Here is a 24,862-nt window from a genome sequence, read left to right as displayed (position 1 = left end):
AAGAAACATTTGTTATCTCTGACAGTTTTCATGAATCAGGAATTCAAGGGTGCCTGAGCTCTGGCTTCTTTTAGACATTCTGGCTTGAGGGGTCTCATAAGAGGTTGCAGTCAAGATATCAGCCAGGGCTGCAGGCAGCTGAAGACTTGCCTAAGCTTGGAGGAGCTGTTTCTCTGGTGGCTCATTCATATGCCTGGCTGGTTGATAGTGGTTGTGGGTCTAGCTTGGTTTTATTCTGTTAATTAGCACTTTGCTATATGAGCATTCACTCAGCTATGAATAGAACTAGTTATCCTCACTCCATTTCTCTGTCTTAGTAACAAAAATACTATGCAAATCTGTCAGATTTCTTACTGAACATTATCTCTGTGGAATTCCCCTCATCACTTAACTAGGAATCCTTTCAGTAAGACAATTTGGTATGTCATCTTCTTATTGAAGCCACACTGTGTGTGTGTGATGACCATTAGACTTTTTAAGCTCTATAAGTCATCTGTTCTGTGATTTTGCTTGTATTCAGTAACAGCACTGCAGTCACACTAGTTATTAGCAATGTTCTAAGTGCTTTACACACATTAACTCACTTATGCTCACACCAATCATATGAGATGTGTGTATTTATTTCCATTTTCATATGAGGAAACTGATAGGGAAAGAAGCTTAGCAGTGGGTCCACAGTGACCTTGCTTGAGCCCAGGCAGTGTGGCTCTTGAGTCTGTGCTTTTGGTAAGTGTACTGGCCTGCCTTCAACTTCTCAAGCTGCTCTTGATAATTTCTGCAGCTTTTCCTCTGCTCTGCCTTTCTGAAAATCAGGACAGTATTTGCCCAATTCAGATTTTCTGGCATAGTTTCCATGCCCTAGTAATATTCACAGATATAGTGAACACTATCTTGACTTGCTACTGTTCTTAGTCAAGATGCTTCTCAATTTAGGTAGGTGTTTTTATGATAGCAAACCACACATCTTGGACTTAACTTTCCATTCATTCATTCATTTAAAATCATTATTCACAGAGAAAGTGGAAACTATATTTGGGTAACTCTTATTTTCTTGCTCTCTAATAGTATGTCATTTAGCCAAAGAAACACTTTTCTCTTTTAAAGGCCTTCTTCAAAGTATTTTTGCAAGCCTCCACTTATTCTGAGTTTTCAGTTTTTTTGATACTAAAATTCCTGGTTGTTTCCTCTTGGTTTTGTATACTGTAATTTTTTTTCTTAGTGTTCCTATAAAATGAGAATTCATTGAAGATACCCTTAACTAGTGACACCTGACTTGTTTACTATTCATGAGAATCTCATTCTTCTGAAACTCTTATCCTTCTTGAACCATCTTCCCACTAGCTATGGAATTTCTCAGTTTTATTTCTTTGAATTTTCATTTATTCAAGACTGGAGCTCAGGTCTTCTTAACTATGCTGTGTTTGGCTGTTGCTTATCCTCTTAAAACACTGCCCTTAAGTTTCCATGACTTCTACTTCATCGCCCAGTAGTTTATCAGTTAGAATTAAGTCTAGAGGAGCAGTCAGTGTCTATCACCATTTTTCCTAACTGTAGAGATTAAACTGGCAGAAAAGCCAAGAATTTGTCAGACATTATATTTAGTAGCTTGAGCTTTCTAGTGTCCTTCCATTATTTTTTCTCATCTCTATGCCAGTCTTATAGTTTATATTAGGAAAGCATCCATGTTAATCTATTGTAGTCTATAGCAGTGATCCTCAAAACAGTGTACATCAGAATTAACAGGAAGGTTAAACAGATTATGAGGGTGGAGGCTAACAGTTTATGATTCGGTAGGTCTGGGGAATGCCTGTCAGTTTTCATTTCTAACAGGTGATGCTGCTGCTGCTGCTGTTCCAGGGACCATACTTTCAGAATCATTAGTTCATAGTATCTTCTATTTCTCCTTTTATCTTCATGCAGATATCTTCTCTCTCAGGTCCTTAAAGTAATACTCTCCTTATATCAGGCTTATTTGTTTTGAACAAGGTATGTGCTTATCACGTGACAGTCATGTGTCTCAACCCTGTAGTTTCTGAGTGCTACCACTCAGATAACATTGATCTCTGAGAAGAGACTGATGAAAGCTCCTGAGGGTTAGTTTAGGAAAGAGGAAATAAAGTTGAAACAATAGGTTGGGGGTCCATATACCTGCATCTGTTAGCAAAGTATTATGACTATATATACATGTTAATCTCTTACATTAATTAACTATTTAAGAATCAGAGCTGTGTATCAGCTTCTTCTTTATTCATTTAGTATCTAAAATAGTGTATATGGAACATAAAAGTCATGCTATTAATATCTGATAAAAATTAAGTAAAGCTGGAAATCTTACAAGTCCTTTATCCCATAGGTGATAGGGAATAAAACAAGTCAAAGTGTCGTCATTTCCATGATTGATCCTATAAGGGCTTGAGTTATGGTGGTGTCAGAAGTTAAAATTAAGTGGTGGCTGCTGCTTGCATGCTAAATTGCTTCAGTCGTGTTTGACTCTTTGTGATCCCATGGACTGTAGTCCACCAGGCTTCTCTGTCTGTAGGATTCTCCTGGCAAGGATACTGGAGGGGTTGCCATGCCCTCCTCCAGATCTTCCCAACCCAGGGAGCGAACCCGTGTCTCTTGCCTTGGCAGGCAGGTTCTCTACCACTAGCACCGCCTGGGAAGGCCAACAGGGGGCTGACTATGCACAATTCTATGCCCAGGTGCCACTGTTATTAGGAAAAAGCCACACATGGTTATCGTTTATTGTGCCTGTGATTTGACCAATATGTTTTTAACTTAATACTTTTGTCTGTCCCTGGGATGGCATTTTGTTTGGTCCTGTCTTATTCTACAGAAAAGCTGTGTCTGATACACATACTTTCAGTAGAACTGTAAACAGATTTTTGTATTCATTTGTTTGGTCTCTTGGATGAGTTGTGTTTTTAGTCACTAAGAATAACTTTTAAAACATTACTATTGCAGGTGGAACAGAATCCACTGTTAGGATTTGGTGCTATAGCTGTTGCTGTATTGTGCTCAGGATTTGCAGGTAAATCATAAAAGCACCACTTTATTCAGTTGTCAGATTGTTTTTCGAGGAAGCATGTAGTAGTGTTTAACTCAGCTTAGATCTCAGTCCTTACTCATTTTTGCAGTTACCTAAGAATGTATTTGTCATCGTTGACTATTCCCAGTCCATCTAAGAACCCCAAAATAAATGAAAAAAGACCTCTGAAAATGGAATAAGTTAGCCATCAGAAAGCTCAAGTATTTCTATTTTTCTGGCACTGACCTCAGGCTAGATTCAGCTGCTTTAGGTTGCTAGTTACCAGCTTGCTATCTGTATTTCCCTCATACTCTCAATTTCTTTCTCTGCTTCAACAGATTAGGAATTATGGAGTAGGGAGGAAAGGGAGGTGGAAAATACCTCAGAAAACCTAGTACCCAGAATTAAGAGCCAAAAAGGGAGAGAAGAATCAAAACCACTAATATCAGATAAACATGGAGGTCTGGACTCACATGTGTAGGGAAAAGCAATCCCTCACTGAATCAAGAAGAGACAAAAGTATGAATGTTAAGTGCAATATAAGAAATGAGATGTTTTACAAATAGTTCCAATGGAGAAGAAACTGAAAGGGTATATTAGTTATAGCTATACATCTTTATTATTTATTTGTGCTATTTCAAGAGTTAAGACTATTTTTTTATTTTATAGTACTTTATTTTTGACTGGGAAAGTAATCTTTTTCTCTTTTCATCTAGTCATTTGATAAGAGGGGAAAATCTAAATTTAGGAATAAACTTAATGACAGCATTATGCTAGACTTTTATTCTTAAACAGCAAATCAGAAACAAAAATTGACTTACACTCGAAATAATATACTATTTGATTTTTAGCACTATTTTGAACAGTTAAAGTGTGTCCAACATTCTGTTTAGTTCAACCTCTCAGTACACAAGTGAGGAAACAGTAGGTGGTTTAATACCCCTCTATGCTTGGAGTAACTGAGAACTGAATAGTTGAATGGTTTTTCCAGATGAGGAAAATCAAAGTTAGAAACAGGAGTAGCCATTACGTTTGTTTCCATTCTCTGGCTCTTTCCAACATAGGTTCATCAAAGAAAAAAATCTTGGTTTTCATTTCATTTTAGTTGATGGGTACTCTAGTGGCAGAGTCTCTAGCGTTTGTAACGAAACTCTTTAATGTTCTTGTTAAACACACATTCATTTCAAGTATAGAACTTATAGCTGTGCTATATGACTTTTTGAGGGAGAAGTTACGTGCTTTTTTGGAGTACCTAAAAAGCTATGGATCATCAACCTCAGAAAAACGCACATATCCACAAAACACTGTCTGGTTAGGGAATTCATGTTCCTTCTGACAGTGTGTATGAACTTGGCCTATGGACCCCTGCTTTAAAGGAAAGTGGCTTCACTCAGCAGGTTCTATTTAAATTTTATTTTGGTTGTGTTACTTATTCTGAAAAAAAAATTCCTGGTGGTGATTATATAGGTTATTTTGCAAAGTGGAGAGTATTCATCACTAAGCAGATACTATAGGAGTATGATTAAGATAATTGACTCTTAACAGTATAGTTTTCTAGCTGACCAAACCAAGTGTTTCATTGGCATTAGTAGACAGCTTTGGTGATCTAGCTCACTGCTATAATAAAGGCAGAAACTTAACAATATTAAGATTTCCTATTAAATGTGGGTTAGAAAGCTCCCTCTTGGTTATTAATTCTATATGCTCTGTAAAAACAAACTGGTAATGTTCAGTATGGCATGTGTCATAACCAGCATAATAAACGTGCATCAAATTAATATAAAATGTTTCCTAAATCATATACTTTATATCTTTAGATTTTTATTCTAAATGAAAGACATTTTAATTTCTAATAATATCTATTTCATATTTGCATGCTTAATTTTCTTTCAGGAGTATATTTTGAAAAAGTTTTAAAGAGTTCAGACACTTCCCTTTGGGTGAGAAACATTCAGATGTATCTATCGGGGATTGTTGTGACATTAGTTGGCGTCTACTTGTCAGATGGAGCTGAAATTAAAGAAAAAGGATTTTTCTTTGGTTACACATATTATGTCTGGTTTGTCATCTGTAAGTATCTAGGAATTAAAAGTTCTAGGTAGATCTTTTTTAAAAAAAATATTAACAATATAATAATATAGTATATATTATATTATGTAATATAAGTTAGATGTCATTTAAGCCTTTATAGCATTTTAAAATTGTTCCTTTGATACTGAGAATACCAGCTTGAAAATGTAATTTTGATTTTATTGACTGACTTTTGTGGCAAAGCTATCCCAAAGCAATTTTTGCCTTCACAATCAAAAGTACCTAATGTGTTAGCAATAAGTGTGTACAGTTTAGTAGTAGAGTACATAGCCCTTTGGGCATCTGAAAAACAACGTTTTGTAGGAATTACAACTCACTTTTAGTACAAACTCTCTGAGAAGGCTGCGTCTAAGGAAAATAGCATTTTCCTAGGTAAATTAGTATGGCATCTCTGGGGATGAAAAGTGCCCCACCGTCATAGAATGTTTCATATGAGTGTTAAGATTCTCTTTCTTTCTGTACACAAGTCCTTGCCAGTGTTGGAGGCCTCTACACGTCTGTAGTGGTCAAATACACAGACAATATCATGAAAGGCTTTTCTGCGGCAGCTGCCATTGTCCTGTCTACCATTGCTTCAGTGATGCTGTTTGGATTACAGATAAGTATGTCTTACTTTGTACTGTAAGTTTTTAACAGGGAAGAGCTTCTCATTTCCTTGGTTCATCTTTTATTAAATATGGCAGTTGCTTATAGTGTTTACAGAAATTCCTTAGTTTTGCTATAGTTTATCCTAGAAGTGCATCATATATGTGTGGAATGTGGGGTTCACGGTACTTGTTATTTAAATGGTTCCAGAGCTTAAACCAAGGGTGTTACTTCTGTGTGAGAGTGAGCAGGCTACTCAGTAGGAAGAGCATTTTTGCAGTCAGGGCCTTCCTGTTTCCCAGGTATTATATACAAGACAGCTTAAGTGCTTCAGCGTGAATACAGTATGACTAGGTACATAAGAAAAGAAACAGAAGGACTTGAGGAATTGATTACTTACCCCAGGGAATTACTGTAAACTTGGCTTTTTTTTTTTTTTTTTGAGGAAAGAATAGTAAAACTTCATTTCCCCCTTAGTTTGTACCTTCCGTTTTAGACTTGGGTATAACCTGCTTTTGAAACTACAATCCAAATCTAAATTTTCTTTTATAAAGCTATCTTTATTTCATTTAATACGTAATTAATAAAGTCATTACTGTAGCTGGCATTCTGGCACCTCCTTTATGCTTGTCCTTCTGATTTTCCCTAGCCATATCCACTATTAATTGGCTTCTGAATTATTTAAGCAGAGATACTGACTTATCAGATATACCATAAACTAATACATGAGGAAAATCTGTCAAATATCAACATTAAGTAAAAGAATTAGATCTGGCCTGTATTTACATTTCATTTTAAAACTGACTTGTTATAAATGCAAATAGAAGAACATCAATGTTGTAGATATCTTAGAAAAAAATTGGTAGTATGGTTCAAATCTTGCTTGTACCATTTATTAGCTGAACAGCCTTGGGGAAGTTACTTAACCCACGTCTCAGTTTCTGTGTCTGTAAATTGGGAACAAGATCACCCATCTCCTAGGGTTATTTTAGGCGAAGTGCTTATTCGAACAGTGCCTGGCACACAGGTGTTCTGTATAAAGGCAGCTGCTTTCCATTTCTAGGCCCTCCTTTAGATGTTTTTTCTTCTCTTATTTTCACTTTGCGTTTTGATCCATCTTAATTTATGCTCAACAAATCCTATGCCTGTACTCCTAATGAATATCTGGGAACAGTGTAAATGCTTTCTGGTCAGTGTTCTGGCTGACTGATGTCAAGGAACTTAATTAAGAATGTTAGCAATCTTAGTTTTCTATTTACCCTCTTCCCCCCTTTCTGAAGGAAAAGCTAGTCTGTCTTAGGGATGAATTAAAATCCATGGCTCGATGTCATTTCTCTGCATGACATTTTTTTAAAAGATAGTAAGACTGTGCCCTTGTACTCCCTAAAATAGAATATGGCTTAGTTTTGAACAGAATATACAGTTTGACACAAATATTTAGTTATATAATGCCTCCTTTGGGCAAGTAATTCAGTTATGCCCTGATTTTCAGAATTAAGATTAAAAAAAAGGTTAGCAGAAAATATAAGTTTACTGATTAAATCACCACCTCATTTGCTATTCAGGAATGCAATCCTCAAAGGTTTGAATCATTAGTCACCTAACTTTTTGAATTTGCTAACTACCTCTTACTCTAAACTTTAACAGGCTTCTAGTATCATGGAAAATCCATACTTCCCTGCTTTTTCAGTCAGCATATAGGGATGTTGGTATGCTCTCGGTCCGTGATCCAAGACAGTGATACGTGTGTTCTTGAAAAGTGTGTAGTCAGTGATTGTCACTCCCTTGACTTTACCACTTTTTGTTTTTTTGGGTAGGGGTGGCGCTAGAATTGATTACTTTTCTAAACCTTACCATCAAAATACAGAACACTTAAAATTTATTTTCCATACAATCTGATAGTGTAAACCCACAGTTCAAAGTCTTCAAAATTTTAAACTGATCATTGTTATGTAGTTTTAAGGGCACAAATACAGATTAAGCTCTTTTTTTTTTTCCTTTCCAGCACTCACCTTTGCTCTGGGTACTCTTCTTGTTTGTGTTTCTATATATCTCTATGGATTACCCAGACAAGACACTACGTCCATCCAACAAGGAGAAACAGATTCAAAACAGAGAGTCATCGGTGTGTGACTTTAGCCTCAAAAGAGATTCCTACTAAGACTAAACCATTTATATTAAACTAGAGCCTTAAGTCAATTTCAGAAGGTCGATTTAAAAAACAAAAACTGTTTAGCCTAAGAATTAAGAAGAAAGCTATGTGAATGAATTGCAGAGTTTTAATGTGACCTGTTTGGAATCAACCTGTTTTAAGAATGAAGGATTTTTATTATTGTATATATAACAATGTATATATAAAAGTATGGAGATGATGTGGTGTTTAAAAAAAAATCATGTGAGGCTGCAATATTCAATTAATGAGGTTTGGGGTTATGTTAAAGGTTAAAGTGCCAAAGCCATTTCTGTACTAACTGTTCTCTTGTTCAGGTACCAGGGGAGAAGGGTTGACCCCTCCTTATTCTCCAAGGCATGTACAGTATTTAGTCCCAGCAGCAGTGAAGACTCTCTTCTTACAAAAAGGAGGCAAAACCAAGACAGGCTAGTTCAGAAACAAACTGAATGTGTAACTTCTCCAACTGAATCTATTTAGAAACTCAGACAATGATGTGTGGGTGGTGACTGAATACCCCTTTAAGTGCTGTCTTTGTGCCATTCATTGTCTGGATTCATATTTCTTTGCTGTTAGAGGATATACTTTTCTTCAAAAAATATTTCTAATGTCATTTTTGTACTTTTTTAAATAAAGTATGTAACTGTCGGGCTCTCAATAATTTGTGAAACTTCAGTGTTTTTTTAAAAAATTTCTATGATATGGGAAAATTCAGCAATAAACTTAATTTATTATATGAAATCTGTTTGCTCACTACTTGTATTGTAGATATGACCATTAAGATAATGCTTAAGCATAAACACAAGCCCAAACCATTAAATTTTTTAGCTTTCTATATGCGGACTTTTATCAAGTTGCAAAAAAGGGCTATAAAGTAACTCTAGCTAGCATTAAACAGCAACAAAGGGAATTTCTAAGACTGTAGGGCTCTAGGCTGGATCATCAAAAAAGCAAGAGAGTTCCAGAAAAACATCTCTTTCTGCTTTATTGACTATGCCAAAGCCTTTGACTGTGTGGATCACAATAAACTGTGGAAAATTCTGAAAGAGATGGGAATACCAGACCACCTGACCTGCCTCTTGAGAAACCTATTTGCAGGTCAGGAAGCAACAGTTAGAACTGGACATGGAACAACAGACTGGTTCCAAATAGGAAATGGAGTACATTAAGGCTGTATATTGTCACCCTGCTTATTTAACTTATATGCAGAGTATATCATGAGAAACGCTGGGGCTGGAAGAAGCACAAGCTGGAATCAAGACTGCCAGGAGAAATATCAATAACCTCAGATATGCAGATGACACCACTCTTATGGCATAAAGTGAAGAGGAACTAAAAAGCCTCTTGATGAAAGTGAAAGAGGAGAGTGGAAAAAGTTGGCTTAAAGCTCAACATTCAGAAAACGAAGATCATGGCATCTGGTCTCATCACTGCATGGGAAATAGATGGGGAAACAGTGTCAGACTTCATTTTTTTGGGCTCCAAAATCACTGCAGATGGTGACTGCAGCCATGAAATTAAAAGACTCCTTGGAAATTAATTACTCCTTGGAAGGAAAGTTATGACCAACCTAGATAGCACATTGAAAAGCAGAGACATTACTTTGCCAACAAAGGTCCATCTAGTTAAGGCTATGGTTTTTCCAGTGGTCATGTATGGATGTGAGAGTTGGACTGTGAAGAAGGCTGAGTGCCAAAGAATTGATGCTTTTGAACTGTGGTGTTGGCGAAGACTCTTGGGAGTCCCTTGGACTGCGAGGAGGTCCAACCAGTCCATCCTAAAGGAGATCAGTCCTGGGTGTTCATTGGAAGTTCTGATGCTAAAGCTGAAACTCCAATACTTTGGCCACCTCATGCAAAGAGTTGATTCGTTCGAAAAGACCCTAATGCTGGGAGGCACTGGGGGCAGGAGGAGAAGGGGACGACAGAGGATGAGATGGCTGGATGGCATCACCGACTCGATGGACATGAGTTTGAGTAGACTCCGGGAGTTGGTGATGGACAGAGAGGCCTGGCGTGTTGCAATTCATGGGGTTGCAAAGAGTCGGACACGACTGAACGACTGAATGACTGAACTGAATTGAGGGCTCTAGGTTATAGGAATTAATGTACATTTCTTTCAGGGAGCTGCTTTTTCAAAGACTTGGCTCTAGCAATCATTGACCCTGTGTCATTTTACTCAAAATTCAAATACTAAGGAAGTTAGGAATACTAAGGATCTGGGAAAGGGAAAGCTTTTTCCAAAGAAGAGGCGGGGGATACTAGACCTGTAAACAGGTCCCAACTTACGTTTTTATTCCATGGCTGATTTATGCTGAAGAAATATTGATACTTTAAGTAGAGAATTAGCAATCTGGAAGCTAATTCACTTAAGATTGGAGTCTTTTCTAGGATTAACAATGTATGTGATACTTGCCAATATAAACCTAAGCTCACTCAACTAAAGAAGCTTTAAAAAAAAAAAAAAAGAAGCTTTAGTTCATGCTAATTGGCTTCTCTATGCATAGACTGTCATTGGTATTCAGAAGACTTTCAGTATCAATAGAATAAATTTTAGCAGATCAGAAAGGAAATTCTCAGATGAGGATAGCTGAACCTATCAAACAGATCACATCCTACTCATGTTCCCTAAGCAGGTAAATGTACTTAACAATATGCAGATACACGAAACTGGGAAACTCCATTTCAAATATGCTTTAATGGGCTAATTTACAAGGATCCTAAGTCGGTATCTATAAAGTAATTCCTTGTTATTCAGATGTATTCAGTGCCCCAGTTCATGTAGTGTGCTAAGAGTTATCTGTACACAGCAATGAAAAGATAAGTAGAAGATCTGTTTTCTGGGAGTAGTCAGCTGTATTGGCAAAAAAGCTTAATTTTGGTCCCCCTAAATTTAATAAGAACACTCATAATCCTAGGAAAATTGAGATTTTTCTTCACAAGTTTTAAAAAAACCAAATAATCTTATTTATAAGAAGAGTTTCTGGATGAATGGTATAGTAAGAAACCTCAAGCCAGAACTCACATCACCCCACGGACACATACATCAGCATGTGGAACAGGTCTCACTGAGAAGTAAATGGAAATGGGCAGAAAGACTTGTACACCAAGGTTGTAAGAAAGATCCACACAGAATCAGTAGGAAGGAAGGAAAAGCAGCAGTTTGGGACTAGTGCCCCAGGGAAGGGACTCAGAAGGGAGATCACATGAGTAGAGAATCTGGGCACCCCAGCCCTGGGTCAGACACAGCCAGCCCCCTTGGCTGGTCGGAGGGCTGGTGGGACAGGAGGGCTGGGGAAGCCTAGGTGCCACTAGACTGGAGTGTGTGCACCTGTGGGGACTAACTCCCCCTGTTGGTGGGAATGTAAATAGGTGCAGCCACTTTGGAAAACAATATAGAGGTTCCTCAAAAAACTAAAAATAGGGCTATGATCCAGCAGTTCTACTCCTGGGTATATATCCAAAGAAAATAAAAACACCAAAGAGCTATGCCCCCCACCCCCACCCCCGGATTCACAGCAGAATTGTTTGTAATAGCAAAAATATGGAAGCAACATAGTATCCAGCAACAGAAGATGTGTATATACATGAATATTAGCCATAAAGAAATGAAATTTTGACATTTTTGACATTTTCAACAATATGGACAGGCCTAGAGTTATTATGCTTAGTGAAATAAGTCAGAGAAAGACAGATACTCTTGTTATCACTTATATGTGGAATCTTAGAAGTAAAACAAATGAATACAACAAAGACAGGTACAGAGAACAAACTAGTGGTTACCAATGGGAAGTGGGGAGAAGCAAAACGGGTAGAGCTTAAGCGATACAAACTACTATGTATAAAACAGGTAAGGAAGAAAGATATATTGCGTTGCACAGGGAAATACAGTCATTGTTTTGTATTAACTTTAAATACAGTGTAATTTATAAAAATAGTGAATCACTATATATACCTGAAACTAATGTAATATTGTAAGTCAACTATACTTCTATTAAAAAACAAAAACCCTCAAGCCAGAGTTTAAACTCTAGTCCTCTGTCTCCAGTAGACCAAAGTGACTTTAAAAAGACTTCACTTAGTTTTATAAAAGTCTTTTTAGTACTTATTGACCATGAGAGAACTCAGATGATTTTAAAAGATAAAAAAATTTAATAAGTTGACAAATCACTTAATAAAATGTAGACAATAAAATATAGATTCTGACACAGAATAATAGTCAATTCTATTCTAAATAGCAAGGCATATAAGAATAGATAACTAGAATTTAGTATTTTAAAAGCAATTTAATTAGAAATTACATTCTACATACAGGTGTTATTCCAAGAAGTTTCATTCCGTTGGCTAGGACTGAGCGGACAGCTCTGAAAAGGTGAAGTCTGGCCTACAAAATAAATCAAAGAATGATCAAAGGTCAATCCAATAACAGGCTAACTATAACTGAATAAGTAAAATTGCTTTTAGAAGTAATTCTAACATTCTTCTAAATTAAAGTAGGAACAATATCGCCAAGTGCCCGAGGGTTGGCTGTGAGCAAAGAAAGACAAATTCCTAGAATTTGTTTTAGGAAGACTGGTACTCAAGGGTGGTGGGATGGGAGTGACAGAAACACCATGAAGTACAGCTTCAGATGACAGGAACTAATCACTCTATCACCTGATGCAGGAAAATATTTTGTCATATGTTGGAAAGTAACGTTGATTGTTACAGCCTAATTCCAGTTACTGCCTGAGTGTATAAGTACACTGCTGTAGTCTGACAACAGGATGCTATTTTAGGAACATTTACAAGACTGACTCAGTAATAACAGTCTGAGGATGCTAGAGATGACAGTGAGCAACTGGATACGACATACCCCGGCCACCTCAGGAGGACTGTTTCTGACGTGCAGTGTTCTGTGTGCCACCGCAGCGAGGTGACTGGAACGGGAAGAGAGAAATCAGGATCAGAACCAGCAGGAGTTCCCTATGTGACATATAAGCTTGATGTCTAATCTCACTCCCTCAATTTAGACAAGTCAAAGCCCAGAGCCACTGAAGGGTATTTCCAAAGTTGAATGGATGAGATTGAATTCACTGCTTGTCGCTAACTGGCAAAGTGAAACACATGAAACTCCTGTTTTAGATTTTTGGTCCTGGTTCTACTACTAGGGCTTCCCTGGTAGCTCAGATGGTAAAGAATCTGCAATGCAGGATACCTAGGTAAGATCCCTGGGTCAGGAAGATCCCCTGGAGGAGGGAATGGCTATCCACTCCAGTATTCTTGCCTGGAGAATCCCATGGACAGAGGAACCTGCTGAGCTACAGTCCATGGGGTCACAAAGAGTCATACACGACTGAGCAACTAACACTAACACTACTATTAATAGTAATGGATGGTATTATAATTTTGTTGTCCTTTAAAGTTATGATTTCACTGTTTTATAAGTACAGGGGATTATTTTTTAATAATTAGCTTTCCTTTATTTAGGCATCCCTCAGGATGAGATGTAACACAGCCTGGCGTGTCTCCTCTGTATAGTGAGGTGGTGGTGTAAGACTAGTTATCAACCCACTCTGCACACACTGGCCACTCTTAAAATATTTTTTCTGTTTAGGTTATGGCAGCAAGAAGAATACTCTGCCATAGAAATGATGCTTACGACATTGGTTCCAATGACTGTGACAATAAAGATTTTCTGGCTTCTTCATTTCTATATGTCTAAGTGAAAATTAAAAGGAAACAAAAATCTATAAATCTGGGGAAGACAGGTAAAAAGCATGATCAAGAAAAAAGTCCCAGTAAATCTCTGATTTCAACAAATCTTGAGTAAAAGCAAATACTTCCTTTCTTAAATAGCTTTATGAGAAGCTACAACTTTGTTGCTCTAAGACTCAACCTCTATTCAGAGTTTCTAAAGCAGCCACTGCAAAACTTCTATCAAAGTGTCACCTACTCGCTTTCCAATTAATCCTCTACCCTCTATCAGACTGACTTTCCTGTGCCTCTGCTTAAATCTTTTTTTATGGGCCTCACTGTCCTGAACATAGGCCGGAATGCTTCAGTGCACAACAAAAAGGCCACGCATTTGTTCCTCATTCTCCCAGAGCTGCGTTTGTAGTTCCCTCAATGTGTCACCTTCTTGCCCAGCTGGGGCTTTTCCCTCCGCTGCCACCTTGTTTCTCCTGGCTTACATCTACTCCCCTCCTCTGAGAAGTCCTCTCTGATCCCTCAAAGCTGGGCTGAGAGCCCTAACCTCGGCCCTCATGTCCACTCTATCCTAACACGCACTCTACTGTGACCATCCACGATGGAGCTATTGGTTCCCGTTCAGTGGACGACAGTGACAGGACCTTCAATCACTGAGTGAATGAACATTAACTGCTAACTGCAAAGATGAAGCGAGAAGTCCTGTAACTTAAAGTGTGTAATTTTTTAGGCTGACGGATTTGTCTATGGGAAACCTTTAGAAAGAAAGGTCCTTTGTCATATCAGGTCTCAAACACTTAATGCCTGAAAATAGCAAGTTTATATAGTACCTTAGAGTTAGAAGGTAGCTGACAATGTGCCTGGGCTGAAGGTCTTGAGATGACCTATAAAGTACCTCGTCGAACCTAAAAGAAAGATGAGAGGAGTGGTTGGCAGGGGAAGGCTGGACCCTCCGCTAAGATGCTAAGACAAAGATGGTGAAAGGTTGACTTGATATCATTAACGGTATTAGACATATGAAAAACAACCTTGTGTAAATTTGAAAGTGAAGGCACATTTTTCTTTCTTACAAATTCCTCCATGGCAGGTACTTTCTAAATTATCTTAAAATCCTGTAGGCCTAGCCTAAAGCAAGGACTTAAATCATAGCTGTTAAATGTACACAGTCTCCAGCCATGTTTAGGAACATAATCGAGCAGTCTATTCACTGCCAAGAAAACCAGGTTGGCTTATTTTTTCCTCAAAAGTAAGCCAAATGTAAGTAAACTAACCCCTCTTCCCAGGAAAGAACCACAGACCACTGTGTGGCAATCAGAAAATGCCCTTGTTGCTAAGCATCCACATCCCTTCCAGACATTCTGGAGATTAGTCAGTCTCTCCTGACAAGTATGGCTTCACTGATAATTCTGGTGAGAGCTCAGAAGTATGGTCTCCTGCCCAGTGTATCTGAGGCTGCCCTGAAGCCAAGAGGCAAATGAAAGACTTATGGTCTCAGGGAAGGTGCACAAAGGCAGGGATTTTCCTCCACTTATCACAGAGGGTGAGAAGATGATTGTTTCTGAAACTTAAAAGGTTACGCTTTTACTAGGCTTTACATTCTCATACTTTGATCTGAAGGATGTTAGGCATCTGGGCTAATTTAATGGTGATACTGTTTTTAAAGCCTCAGGATCAGCCGTGAGCATGCCCTCTGTCTGCTCTCAAAGGGTAGGCATTCACTTTTTGGTCACATCTTTGGAGAAGTGCTGTCTACAGTCACTGGCCTGTTCACCTCAGTGGTCAGCAAATGAGAACAGTCCCTTCACGGGGAAGCAGCAGACTGGATCTTGTTAGGACACCATACCTGAGAAGATGCTGGAGAATGGAAACAGATTGTGGCTCCTGTAAGCAGGCGGTATTGAAGTCATTGAGATAACCGCATCCAAAAGTCTCTTCCAGACTGTTGTCAAGTTTAAACACAACAAAGAATTAAGCAAGTCAGCTGGGCTACGAATAGTTGCAAATAAGGAACATCTTCCCAGCATGCATACCCTCACCCTCCTTAATCTGTTCTAGACTTGGAAGCTAACAGCATTTGACTCGATGCCTCAATTTTTCCTAAATCTGTTTCTTCATCTGAAAATGGAGTATATTCCTTGGCGGGATTATTCTGAGTGCTAAATAAGGTAATACACAGAAAAGCATTGTTATATAGGTATGCAATAAATAAACGTTCAAAAACGCCCTCAAGATCCAAATATAACAGGAGGTCCACCGGACTTCACCTAGCTTTGAATGTTAGATGTTGGAGAAGTGCAGAAAACAGAGCCTTTGGTCTTGGAATCACTCCACCCAGGCCTCACCCTGAGAAGGCCAGAGCCGTCCTGTATTTCCCTGCAGCCCCTTGTCACCTGTGGAGGCGGGCGTGTGTGTACTGCAGGAAGACGCCCGTGTCCCCGCGGCTCTGGAAAACACGATCCCAGCTGAACTGATAGTCAGACAGCAGGAAACCTCTGAAGTCCTAAAACGACAGGAAATCTTCAGTGTGAGGAGTTGTTGCAGCACCAAATCAAAGGCCCTCCCTCCCAGGAAGCAGTTTTCACAGACCTGAATGATGAGGGCTGCAAGTCCCACCTGCTCTGCTGTCTCCTCGGGATTCTCCAGCTCTTTGGTTGCTGAAACAGACAAAGGTAGCTACTTTCACCTTGCGTGAAACTGTACAAAACCCAGGATTGAAGTGGAGATGTGTTGTGTGTGCTAAGTTGCTTCAGTTGTGTCCAACTCTTTGCAACCCTGTGACTGTAGCCTGACCATGCAATTCTCCAGGCAAGAATACTGGGGTGGGTAGCCATTCCCTTCTCCAGGGGATCTTCCCAACCCAGGGATCAAACCTCTGTCTCTTATATTGGCAGGCGGTTCTTTCCCACTAGCGCCACCTGGGGAAACCTGCCCAAACGTATGTGGACAGCATCAGGAACAAACAGGTGCACAGTGGGTACTTTACTTGCCTATTTGGGCGGACTTAACTTTGCTAATGATGTTTCCCAAGCCTTCATTAAAAGGGAAGAGACATGATTTTCCTTACAAATATACCATATAAGACAGTAGACTTCTTTACTTCTGTTACTTCTTTTTCCAAGGGTGAAGCTTACACAAAGCCATGAGGACTTGTGACTTGCTTCAATTATGGAATACAGGAACTCTGCATAACCACTCCAGCTGTGGAGTGACGATGCTGGAGCTGCCTGGGCAAAGAGGCTCAGGGTGTATCGATTCACATTACTGGACCAAGCCACAGCCAAGTAGCAAGCACCAAACCCTAGCACCCTGAATTAGTGAAGCTATTTTTGACAAGGTTAGTGAAAGTTCCAAGGAGGGATGGTCAGAATAAATCACACTGCACAAGAAGTCCAGCAAAACTAAGAGTGGACGTAAGTTATGCCTGTAACAAAACAATGAATTTACTCTTAATAGAAGCCATGTTCTGCAGCATCCTCAATCGAATCTCATTTAGAACATCTTCCAGAAAAGTAACATCTCCTCTCCGAGTTTTCATTCCCTGCACTACCCCAAAGGGCACGTGCTGGCACCTGAAATGGAACAGCAGGCATTTAGTTCCCTGAAAACTGAAAAGGAGCTGCTGATCAAAGCAAGTAACAAGACACTTACAGAGAACAGTTTGAACTTTTAACTCCTGTGATTAATAAAAAGTGAAACATGCTGTGATGTGTTGTGTGCCACACAAGACGTTAAACACACAACCTCACTTCATAGTCACAGGATATGATTAGACTGTTAGTTGCCTTTATGAAAAAAAGGAGATGAGAATTAAGCATTTTGAAAATCAAGCCATTGAGAGCAGTCATCTAATAAAACCATTTATTAAATGTTTAGACAACAGAAATTAATATAACCCTGCAAAACTAAGTGCAAAGAACAAATGTTTTTCCACACTAACAGCTTGAAACAAGAAAGTAAAGTCTGAATGAAAATCTTTATCAACCTGGTACATTTTTGGACATGGCTGACCTAGCAACAGCTGAATGCTCTTGAGAAGGCAATTTAGAATCACACAGACTGTACCTTTCTGCCCAGTCATATCCCATGATCTGCAGTATCTGGAACACTTGCTGAAAATGCTTTTTTTGCCCTTTATCTGTCTTGAGAAAAAAAAGTGTATTTAAATAAAAGAACAGTGATAAGTTAAATTTACAGTGTTGTTGTTTAGCCGCTAAGTTGTGTCCAACTCTCTGCAGCCCTATGAACTGTAGCCTACCATGGTCCTCGGTCCATGGGATTTCCCAGGCAAGAATACTGGAGTAGGTTGCCATTTCCTTCTCCAGTTGATCTTCCAGACCTAAGGGATCAAACCCACGTCTCTGGCATTGGCAGGTGGATTCTTTACAACTGAGTCACCAGGGGAGCCCATTGAATCTACAATACGTTGGACATAAATCATATTAAAATATTTGAGTTTTGACAGACTAGAGTCCTTATCAATGGATCAGTTTTAAATAAACATATGAAGAGGATGCCACTGGAAGAATGTCTAAGCAGAGTGCTCTACAAGAGCAGGAGGAGCTGCAGCACTGCACTGAGTATTCTACCCAAATTACTCCTTTCTCAGCTATTGTGACCTTTATCTCCAAGAAGGCCAGAACTAAGCACTAAAAAGATATTTAATAGCAATTTTTCCCCCTTAGGAGAAAGGAAGGTTTCACATGGAAAGAAAGGAAGGGGAGAGGAGACTAGACTATTACTCAGCATAAAAGGAATAAACCACTGACATATGCAAGTTTGGGTGGATCTCAAGGGCATTCATTATACTGAGTGAAAAGAGCCAATCTCAAAAGGTTACCTAGTGTGAATCCATTTATGGAACATTCTCAAAGTGACAAAATTATATGATGAAGAACAGGGCAGTGGCTGCCAGGGATGAGGGTTGGGGGAAGGCATAATTACTAAGTGGTTGCCATAAACGAAGTTGTTTTGTGATGGCACAGTTCTGTATTATGAATGTGGTGAAGGTTACCTGAACATACATGTGATAAAATTTCATAACCACCCCCCCATCCTTCCACAATCCAGGCCCTACCTAACACCACTGTCTATAAATATTGGTGAAATTTAATTAGGGTCTCTACCAATGTTAGTTTCCTGGTATCTTTGAGGAAGACTAAAAGTAATATGCTGCTGCTGCTGCTAAGTCGCTTCAGTTGTGTCTGACTGTGTGACCCCATAGACGGCAGCCCACCAGGCTCCCCCGTCCCTGGGATTCTCCAGGCAAGAACACTGGAGTGGGTTGCCATGTCCTTCTCCATGCATGAAAGTGAAAAGGGAAAGTGAAGTCGCTCAGTCGTGTCCGACTCTTAGCGACTCCATGGACTCCAGCCCACCAGGCTCCTCCATTCATGGGATTTTCCAGGCAAGAGTACTGCAGTGGGGTGCCATTGCCTTCTCCAGAAGGTAATATGGAAACTGTACTATTCTGAAACTTGTGAGCCCTAAAATATTTAAAGTAAAAAGTTATTTTTAAAAAATGCATTATGACACATACATATTCATTACACATAACCACTCTTTTGTGTAATTTTCTTTTAATATGAAGCAATGTGAACTCTTTCATTTTTAAAGTTTTTTTTTAAACATAGTGGTTGCCACTGTAAACACACTTACCACTGAATTCTTTCTATAGTTTGACAAATTATTTTTGCATAGTTTTTCAGCAAGGCTTTCAGTTTCTATCTTTGCAGTTTTCATGAGGCAGGCATCATAACCTTTTGTTTTTACTGTGATTACTTACCACATAGATCATTTTATCAAAATTATACTTTTCCATTCGATCTATAGCAGCTGCAAGATCTCTGAAAAAAAATGGCCGTAGATTAAGTTACTATGCAGATCTGGGTAATAATTTGTTTCACCTATTTAATAGTAATGAAAGTTTTCTAATTAAGAGCTACTGTTATTCCTCAGCCTCAGGTATAGTCCCCATGCTTCTATAATCCCAATACCATGCTTAGCTACAAAGCAATTAATAACACAATCAGCTTTGGGAAAAGAATTATGAAAGTGCTGTGAAAAGATAAAAAATAAATAAAAGCTCTGGGACAAGTAGTGATAATAACTAAATAGCTCTAGGCAAAGTGTTTCTAGGTAAATGCTTTATGATTTGTTAAGCCTTTACTGTGAAGAATCGCCCTCCTGTCACTGTTCTGCAATATGCTTTCCTAAAGAACATATTTAAAGCATAGGTGATACAACACCTGAACAGGTATCTTCTAGCCACTCTTCCAAAGCCGTGGATCACTCATAAGCAATATTTTCTAAAGTATTTGAAAAATATCATAAATTCTTTGACTAAAATTCTACTTATCTCTGGTTAAGTATCCAGTTTGCACACAGTATGAAATATTAAGAGTAACAAACTCATAAACTATGAAATTTTAAGTAAACATTATTTAAATATTGAACTTAAAAATTATTTTAATTACCTTATGGGGAATACAGTCAATAACTAAGTAATATCTTATATGGTGACATATTGTACCTAGACTTACCATGGTGATCATTTTGAATATATAGAAAAACAAAATCACTTACACTGCTGTGAACTGGGAACTAACAGTGTAGTAGGTCAATTACAATTAAAAAACAAACTCACAGAAAAAGAGATCAGATTTGTAGAATTTCAGAGGGAAAGGATGGGGGAGTAGAATTGGGTAATGGTAGTCAAAAGGTATAAACTCACAGGTAAAAGATAAATTTAAGAACTAGGGATATAATGTACAAAATGGGAAATTCACATTGCCATATTTTACATAATGAAGTTGTTAAGAGAGTAAATCCTAACAGTTCTTATCACAAGGAAAAAAATTTTCCTATTTCTTTAGTTTTGTTATCTACATGAAATGATGGATGTTCACTAAGTCTACTCTGATAAACATTTCATGATATATGTAAGTAAGTCATTAGGCTGTATACCTTAAACTTACACAGCGGTGTATGCCAATTGTATCTCAGTTAACTGCAAGAAAAAGAATTAGATATTTTTGCTTAACACTACAAGATCCTGGAAGAATCATTTTGTACTCACCTCATGCTCCTGATAAAATAGAGCATGCATCCTGAATGGAGGTAAAAACTGTTTTGTGAGGGGCCAAAAAAAATACTTACATATGTATAAAACACATATGTATATAATCCAGACAAATATGTGGTGTTAAAATTTCACGAGGGTGGGCACAAAGAAAAATATGGCTAAAAAGGCTCTTGAGAAGGGTTAATAATAAAAGATGGTTGTAAAACAGTGATATAGATTATCCCCAAAATGAAGTCATAAATATACACCTCCATTATATTTTTCTATTTGACTCAAGGACAAAAATAAAGAGAAACTTTTTGATCCAATGAAAAAAAGAGATGAATGTAAGAAAAAGTCCTAGGCTGAGTTTGTAGAATTTGGATTTGAAAGCTGAAAGAAATGCCAGGTCATTTAGTTCAGGTCTCTTTTCACCAAGTAGGGAATCATGGCCCAGAGAAGTTAAGTGATTGATGATTATGGTCTCAGAACAAAAATTCAGGTCTCTAGTCTCACTCTGTGCTCTTGTTGGTATCATCCTGTACTTTGTTTGTCTGTTACAACAATTCCTTTAACTCACATGCACACACATAGTTTTATTCTATAAGGAAACCATCAAGGGGCAGAAACAACTGAAATTAGAGCAAGGTGAAAAATCAAACATTTCTACATCTGGCAAAAAGATAGTTATTCTCCCAAAGAAAAAGTGGAAAGTACAGGTATTAAGGTAAATACACAGAAAAATCTGGACCTAATGATAGCTCTGCAAAAGATATCAGATAAGAATAGTTACAGAGTCTCCATTCTGAGTGGACACATTTCTTTCTTTTTTATTTGATAGTGGACTTGCAATATTGTATTAGTTTCAGATGTACAGCATAGGAATTCATATTCGTGACGAATATAGTCCAGATGAGTGGAGAAACAACTCCAGAAAGAATGAAGAGACGGAGCCAAAGCAAAAACAACACCCAGTCGTGGATGTGACTGGTGATGGAAGTAAGGTCTGATGCTATAAAGAGCAATATTGTATAGGAACCTGGAATGTTAGGTCCATGAATCAAGGCAAACTGGAAGTGGTGAAACAGGAGATGGCAAGAGTGAATGTCGACATTTTAGGAATCAGTGAACTAAAACGGACTGGAATGGATGAATTTAACTCAGATGACCATTATATCTACTACGGTGGGCAGGAATCCCTTAGAAGAAATGGAGTAGCCATCACAGTCAACAAAAGAGCCCGAAATGCAGTACTTGGATGCAATATCAAAAATGACAGAATGATCTCTGTTCATTTCCATGGCAAACCATTCAATATCACAGTAATCCAAGTCTCTGCCCTGACCAGAAATGCTGAAGAAGCTGAAGTTGAATGGTTCTATGAAGACCTACAAGACCGTTTAGAAGTAACACCCAAAAAAAGATATCCTTTTCATTATAGGGGACTGGATGCAAAAGTAGGAAGTCAAGAAACATCTGGCAAATTTGGCCTTGGAATACGGAATGAAGCAGGGCAAAGGCTAACAGAGTTTTGCCGAGAGAATGCACTGGTCATAGCAAATACCCTCTTCCAACAACACAAGAGAAGACTCTACACATGGACATCACCAGATGGTCAACACCGAAATCAGATTGATTATACTCTTTGCAGCCAAAGATGGAGAAACTCTATACAGTCAACAAAACAAGACCAGGAGCTGACTGTAGCTCAGATCATGAACTCCTTATTGCCAAATTCAGACTTAAATTGAAGAAAGTAGGGAAAACCACTAGGTCATCCAGGTATGACCTAAATCAAATCCTTTACAATTATACAGTGGAACTGAGAAATAGAATTAAGGGACTGAAGCTGATAGAGTGCCTGATGAACTATGGACAGATGTTCATGACACTGTACAGGAGACAGGGAGCAAGACCATCCCTAAGAAAAAGAAATGCAAAAAAGCAAAATGGCTGTCTGAGGAGGCCTTACAAATAGCTGTGAAAAGAAGAGAAGCGAAAAGGAAAGATATACCCATTTGAATGAAGAATTCCAAAGAATACCAAGGAGAGATAAGCCTTCCTCAGTGATCAATGCAAAGAAATAGAGGAAAACGAAGAATGGGAAAGACTAGAGATCTCTGGGGAACATTTCATGCAAGGATAGGCTCAATACAGGACAGAAATGGTATGGACCTACCAGAAGCAGAAGATATTAAGAAAAGGTGGCAAGAATACACAGAAGAACTGTACAAAAAAGATCTTCATGACCCAGATAATCACAATGGTGTGATCACTCACCTAGAGTCAGACATCCTGGAATGTGAAGTAAAGTGGGCCTTAGGAAGCATCACAATGAACAAAGCTAGTGGAGGTGATGGAATTCCAGTTGAGCTATTTCAAATCCTAAAAGATGATGCTGTGAAAGTGCTGCACTCAATATGCCAGCAAATTTGGAAAACTCAGCAGTGGCCACAGACTGGGAAAGGTCAGTTTTCATTCCAATCCCAAAGAAAGGCAATGCCAAAGAATGCTCAAACTACCACACAATTTCACTCATCTCACATGCTAGTAAAGTAATGCTTAAAATTCTCCAAGCCAGGCTTCAACAATACATGAACTATGAATTTCCAGATGTACAAGCTGGTTTTAGAAAAGGCAGAGGAACCAGAGACCAAATTGCCAACATCTGCTGGGTCATCGAAAAAGCAAGAGAGTTCCAGAAAAACATCTACTTCTGCTTTATTGACTATGCCAAAGCCTTTGATTGTGTGGATCACATAACTGTGGAAAATTCTGAAAGAAATGTGAATACCAGACCACCTGACCTAATTCTTGAGAAATTGGTATGCAGGTCAGGAAGCAACAGTTAGAACTGGAAATGAGCAACAGGTTGGTTCCAAATTGGGAAAGGAGTACGTCAAGGCTGTGTATTGTCACCCTGCTTATTTAACTTATATGCAGAGTACATCATAAGAAATGCTGGGCTGGATGAAGCACAAGCTGGATCAAGATTGCTGGGAGAAATATCAATAACCTCAGATATGCAGATGACTCCACCCTTATGGCAGAAAGTGAAGAAGAACTAAAAGCCTCTTGATGAAACTGAAAGAGGAGAGTGAAAAAGTTGGCTTAAAACTCAACATTCAGAAAACGAAGATCATGGCATCTGGTCCCATCACTTCATGGGAAATAGATGGGGAAACAGTGGAAACAGTGGCAGACTTTATTTTGGGGGGCTCCAAAATCACTGCAGATGGTGACTGCAGCCATGAAATTAAAAGACACTTACTCACTGGAAGAAAAGTTATGATCAACCTGGACAGCACATTAAAAAGCAGAGACATTACTTTGCCAACAAAGGTTGGTCTAGTCAAGGCTATGGTTTTTCCAGTAGTCATGTATGGATGTGAGAGTTGGACTGTAAAGAAAGCTAGTGCTGAAGAAATGATGCTTTTGAACTGTGGTGTTGGAGAAGACTCTTGAGAGTCCCTTGGACAGCAAGGAGTTCAACCAGTCCATCCTAAAGGAAATCAGTCCTGAATAGTCATTGGAAGGACTGATGTTGAAGTTGAAACTCCAATACTCTGTCTACCTGATGCAAAGAGCTGACTCATTTGATAGGATCCTGATGCTGGGAAAGATTGAGGGTAGGAGGAGAAGGGGATGACAGAGGATGAGATGGTTGGCTGGCATCACTGACTCAATGGACATGAGTTTGAGTAAACTCCGGGAGTTGGTGATGGAAGGGAGGCCTGGCATGCTGCAGTCCATGGGGTCTCATAGAGTTGGACATGACTGAGCAACTTAACTGAACTGATAGGTTATTACAAGATAACAGATTTAATTCCCTATTGCTTATGAGTAGACACATTTCTTATAACAACTACTCAAAGGTTTATTTAATCTGTCCAGCAATAATTGGCTAGCATAAAAAAAAAAATTTCTACTATATATCTTTGTATCTAGAAAAAGAAATGTACCTCTTAGATATATAGGTGCCTAAGTCCAATTATATGGAATTGATAAAAGGAAATGCCAAAAAGTAACAGAAAGTAAGAATTTTCTAAGGGACAGTAAGGTATTGGATGGTTGTTTACAGTTGTATGGGGAAAAAATGATGGTAGTTAACAACAACTATATACTATAGAAGTGGTTTGTCATCTAAGACTCTAGGATGGGAGACACTAGAACCTTCTGCCAGCAGCACTTGATTCTGGCTGTCTTTTGCTTGTGTGGTTTTTTTTTTACTGTCCTGTCTT

General features: G+C 38.5%; 2 protein-coding genes across 14 annotated transcripts in view; one reads left to right on the top strand and one right to left on the bottom strand.

The window, feature by feature from the left end:
* SLC35A1 (solute carrier family 35 member A1) overlaps window positions 1–8,615 on the top strand; it is a 31,544-nt gene extending 22,929 nt beyond the window's left edge. Inside the window, 4 exon segments of the mRNA NM_001034637.2 lie at window positions 2,965–3,031; window positions 4,922–5,098; window positions 5,587–5,721; window positions 7,710–8,615. Of these exon segments, the coding sequence (NP_001029809.1) occupies window positions 2,965–3,031; window positions 4,922–5,098; window positions 5,587–5,721; window positions 7,710–7,837 (507 nt within the window). The 3' untranslated portion in view covers window positions 7,838–8,615.
* RARS2 (arginyl-tRNA synthetase 2, mitochondrial) overlaps window positions 1–24,862 on the bottom strand; it is a 94,067-nt gene that overhangs the window by 8,793 nt on the left and 60,412 nt on the right. For 12 of the 13 annotated variants that reach the window (XM_059889725.1, XM_059889716.1, XM_059889720.1 and 9 more), the window contains 9 exons: window positions 19,344–19,404; window positions 17,624–17,700; window positions 17,006–17,130; window positions 16,148–16,215; window positions 15,952–16,061; window positions 15,405–15,500; window positions 14,392–14,466; window positions 12,729–12,792; window positions 12,186–12,257 (listed from right to left, as the gene is read on the bottom strand). In XM_059889725.1, coding sequence (XP_059745708.1) covers window positions 12,186–12,257; window positions 12,729–12,792; window positions 14,392–14,466; window positions 15,405–15,500; window positions 15,952–16,061; window positions 16,148–16,215; window positions 17,006–17,130; window positions 17,624–17,700; window positions 19,344–19,404 — 748 coding nt within the window. Of the gene's footprint in view, window positions 1–12,002; window positions 12,258–12,728; window positions 12,793–14,391; window positions 14,467–15,404; window positions 15,501–15,951; window positions 16,062–16,147; window positions 16,216–17,005; window positions 17,131–17,623; window positions 17,701–19,343; window positions 19,405–24,862 lie in introns of those variants that run through there. The other variant, NM_001075878.1, reaches the window with a different exon arrangement.

The sequence above is a fragment of the Bos taurus genome, chromosome 9 (genome assembly GCF_002263795.3).
Source record: "Bos taurus isolate L1 Dominette 01449 registration number 42190680 breed Hereford chromosome 9, ARS-UCD2.0, whole genome shotgun sequence".
Classification (NCBI taxonomy): Eukaryota; Metazoa; Chordata; class Mammalia; order Artiodactyla; family Bovidae; genus Bos; species Bos taurus.
This window is presented reverse-complemented; position numbering and strand designations above follow the sequence as displayed.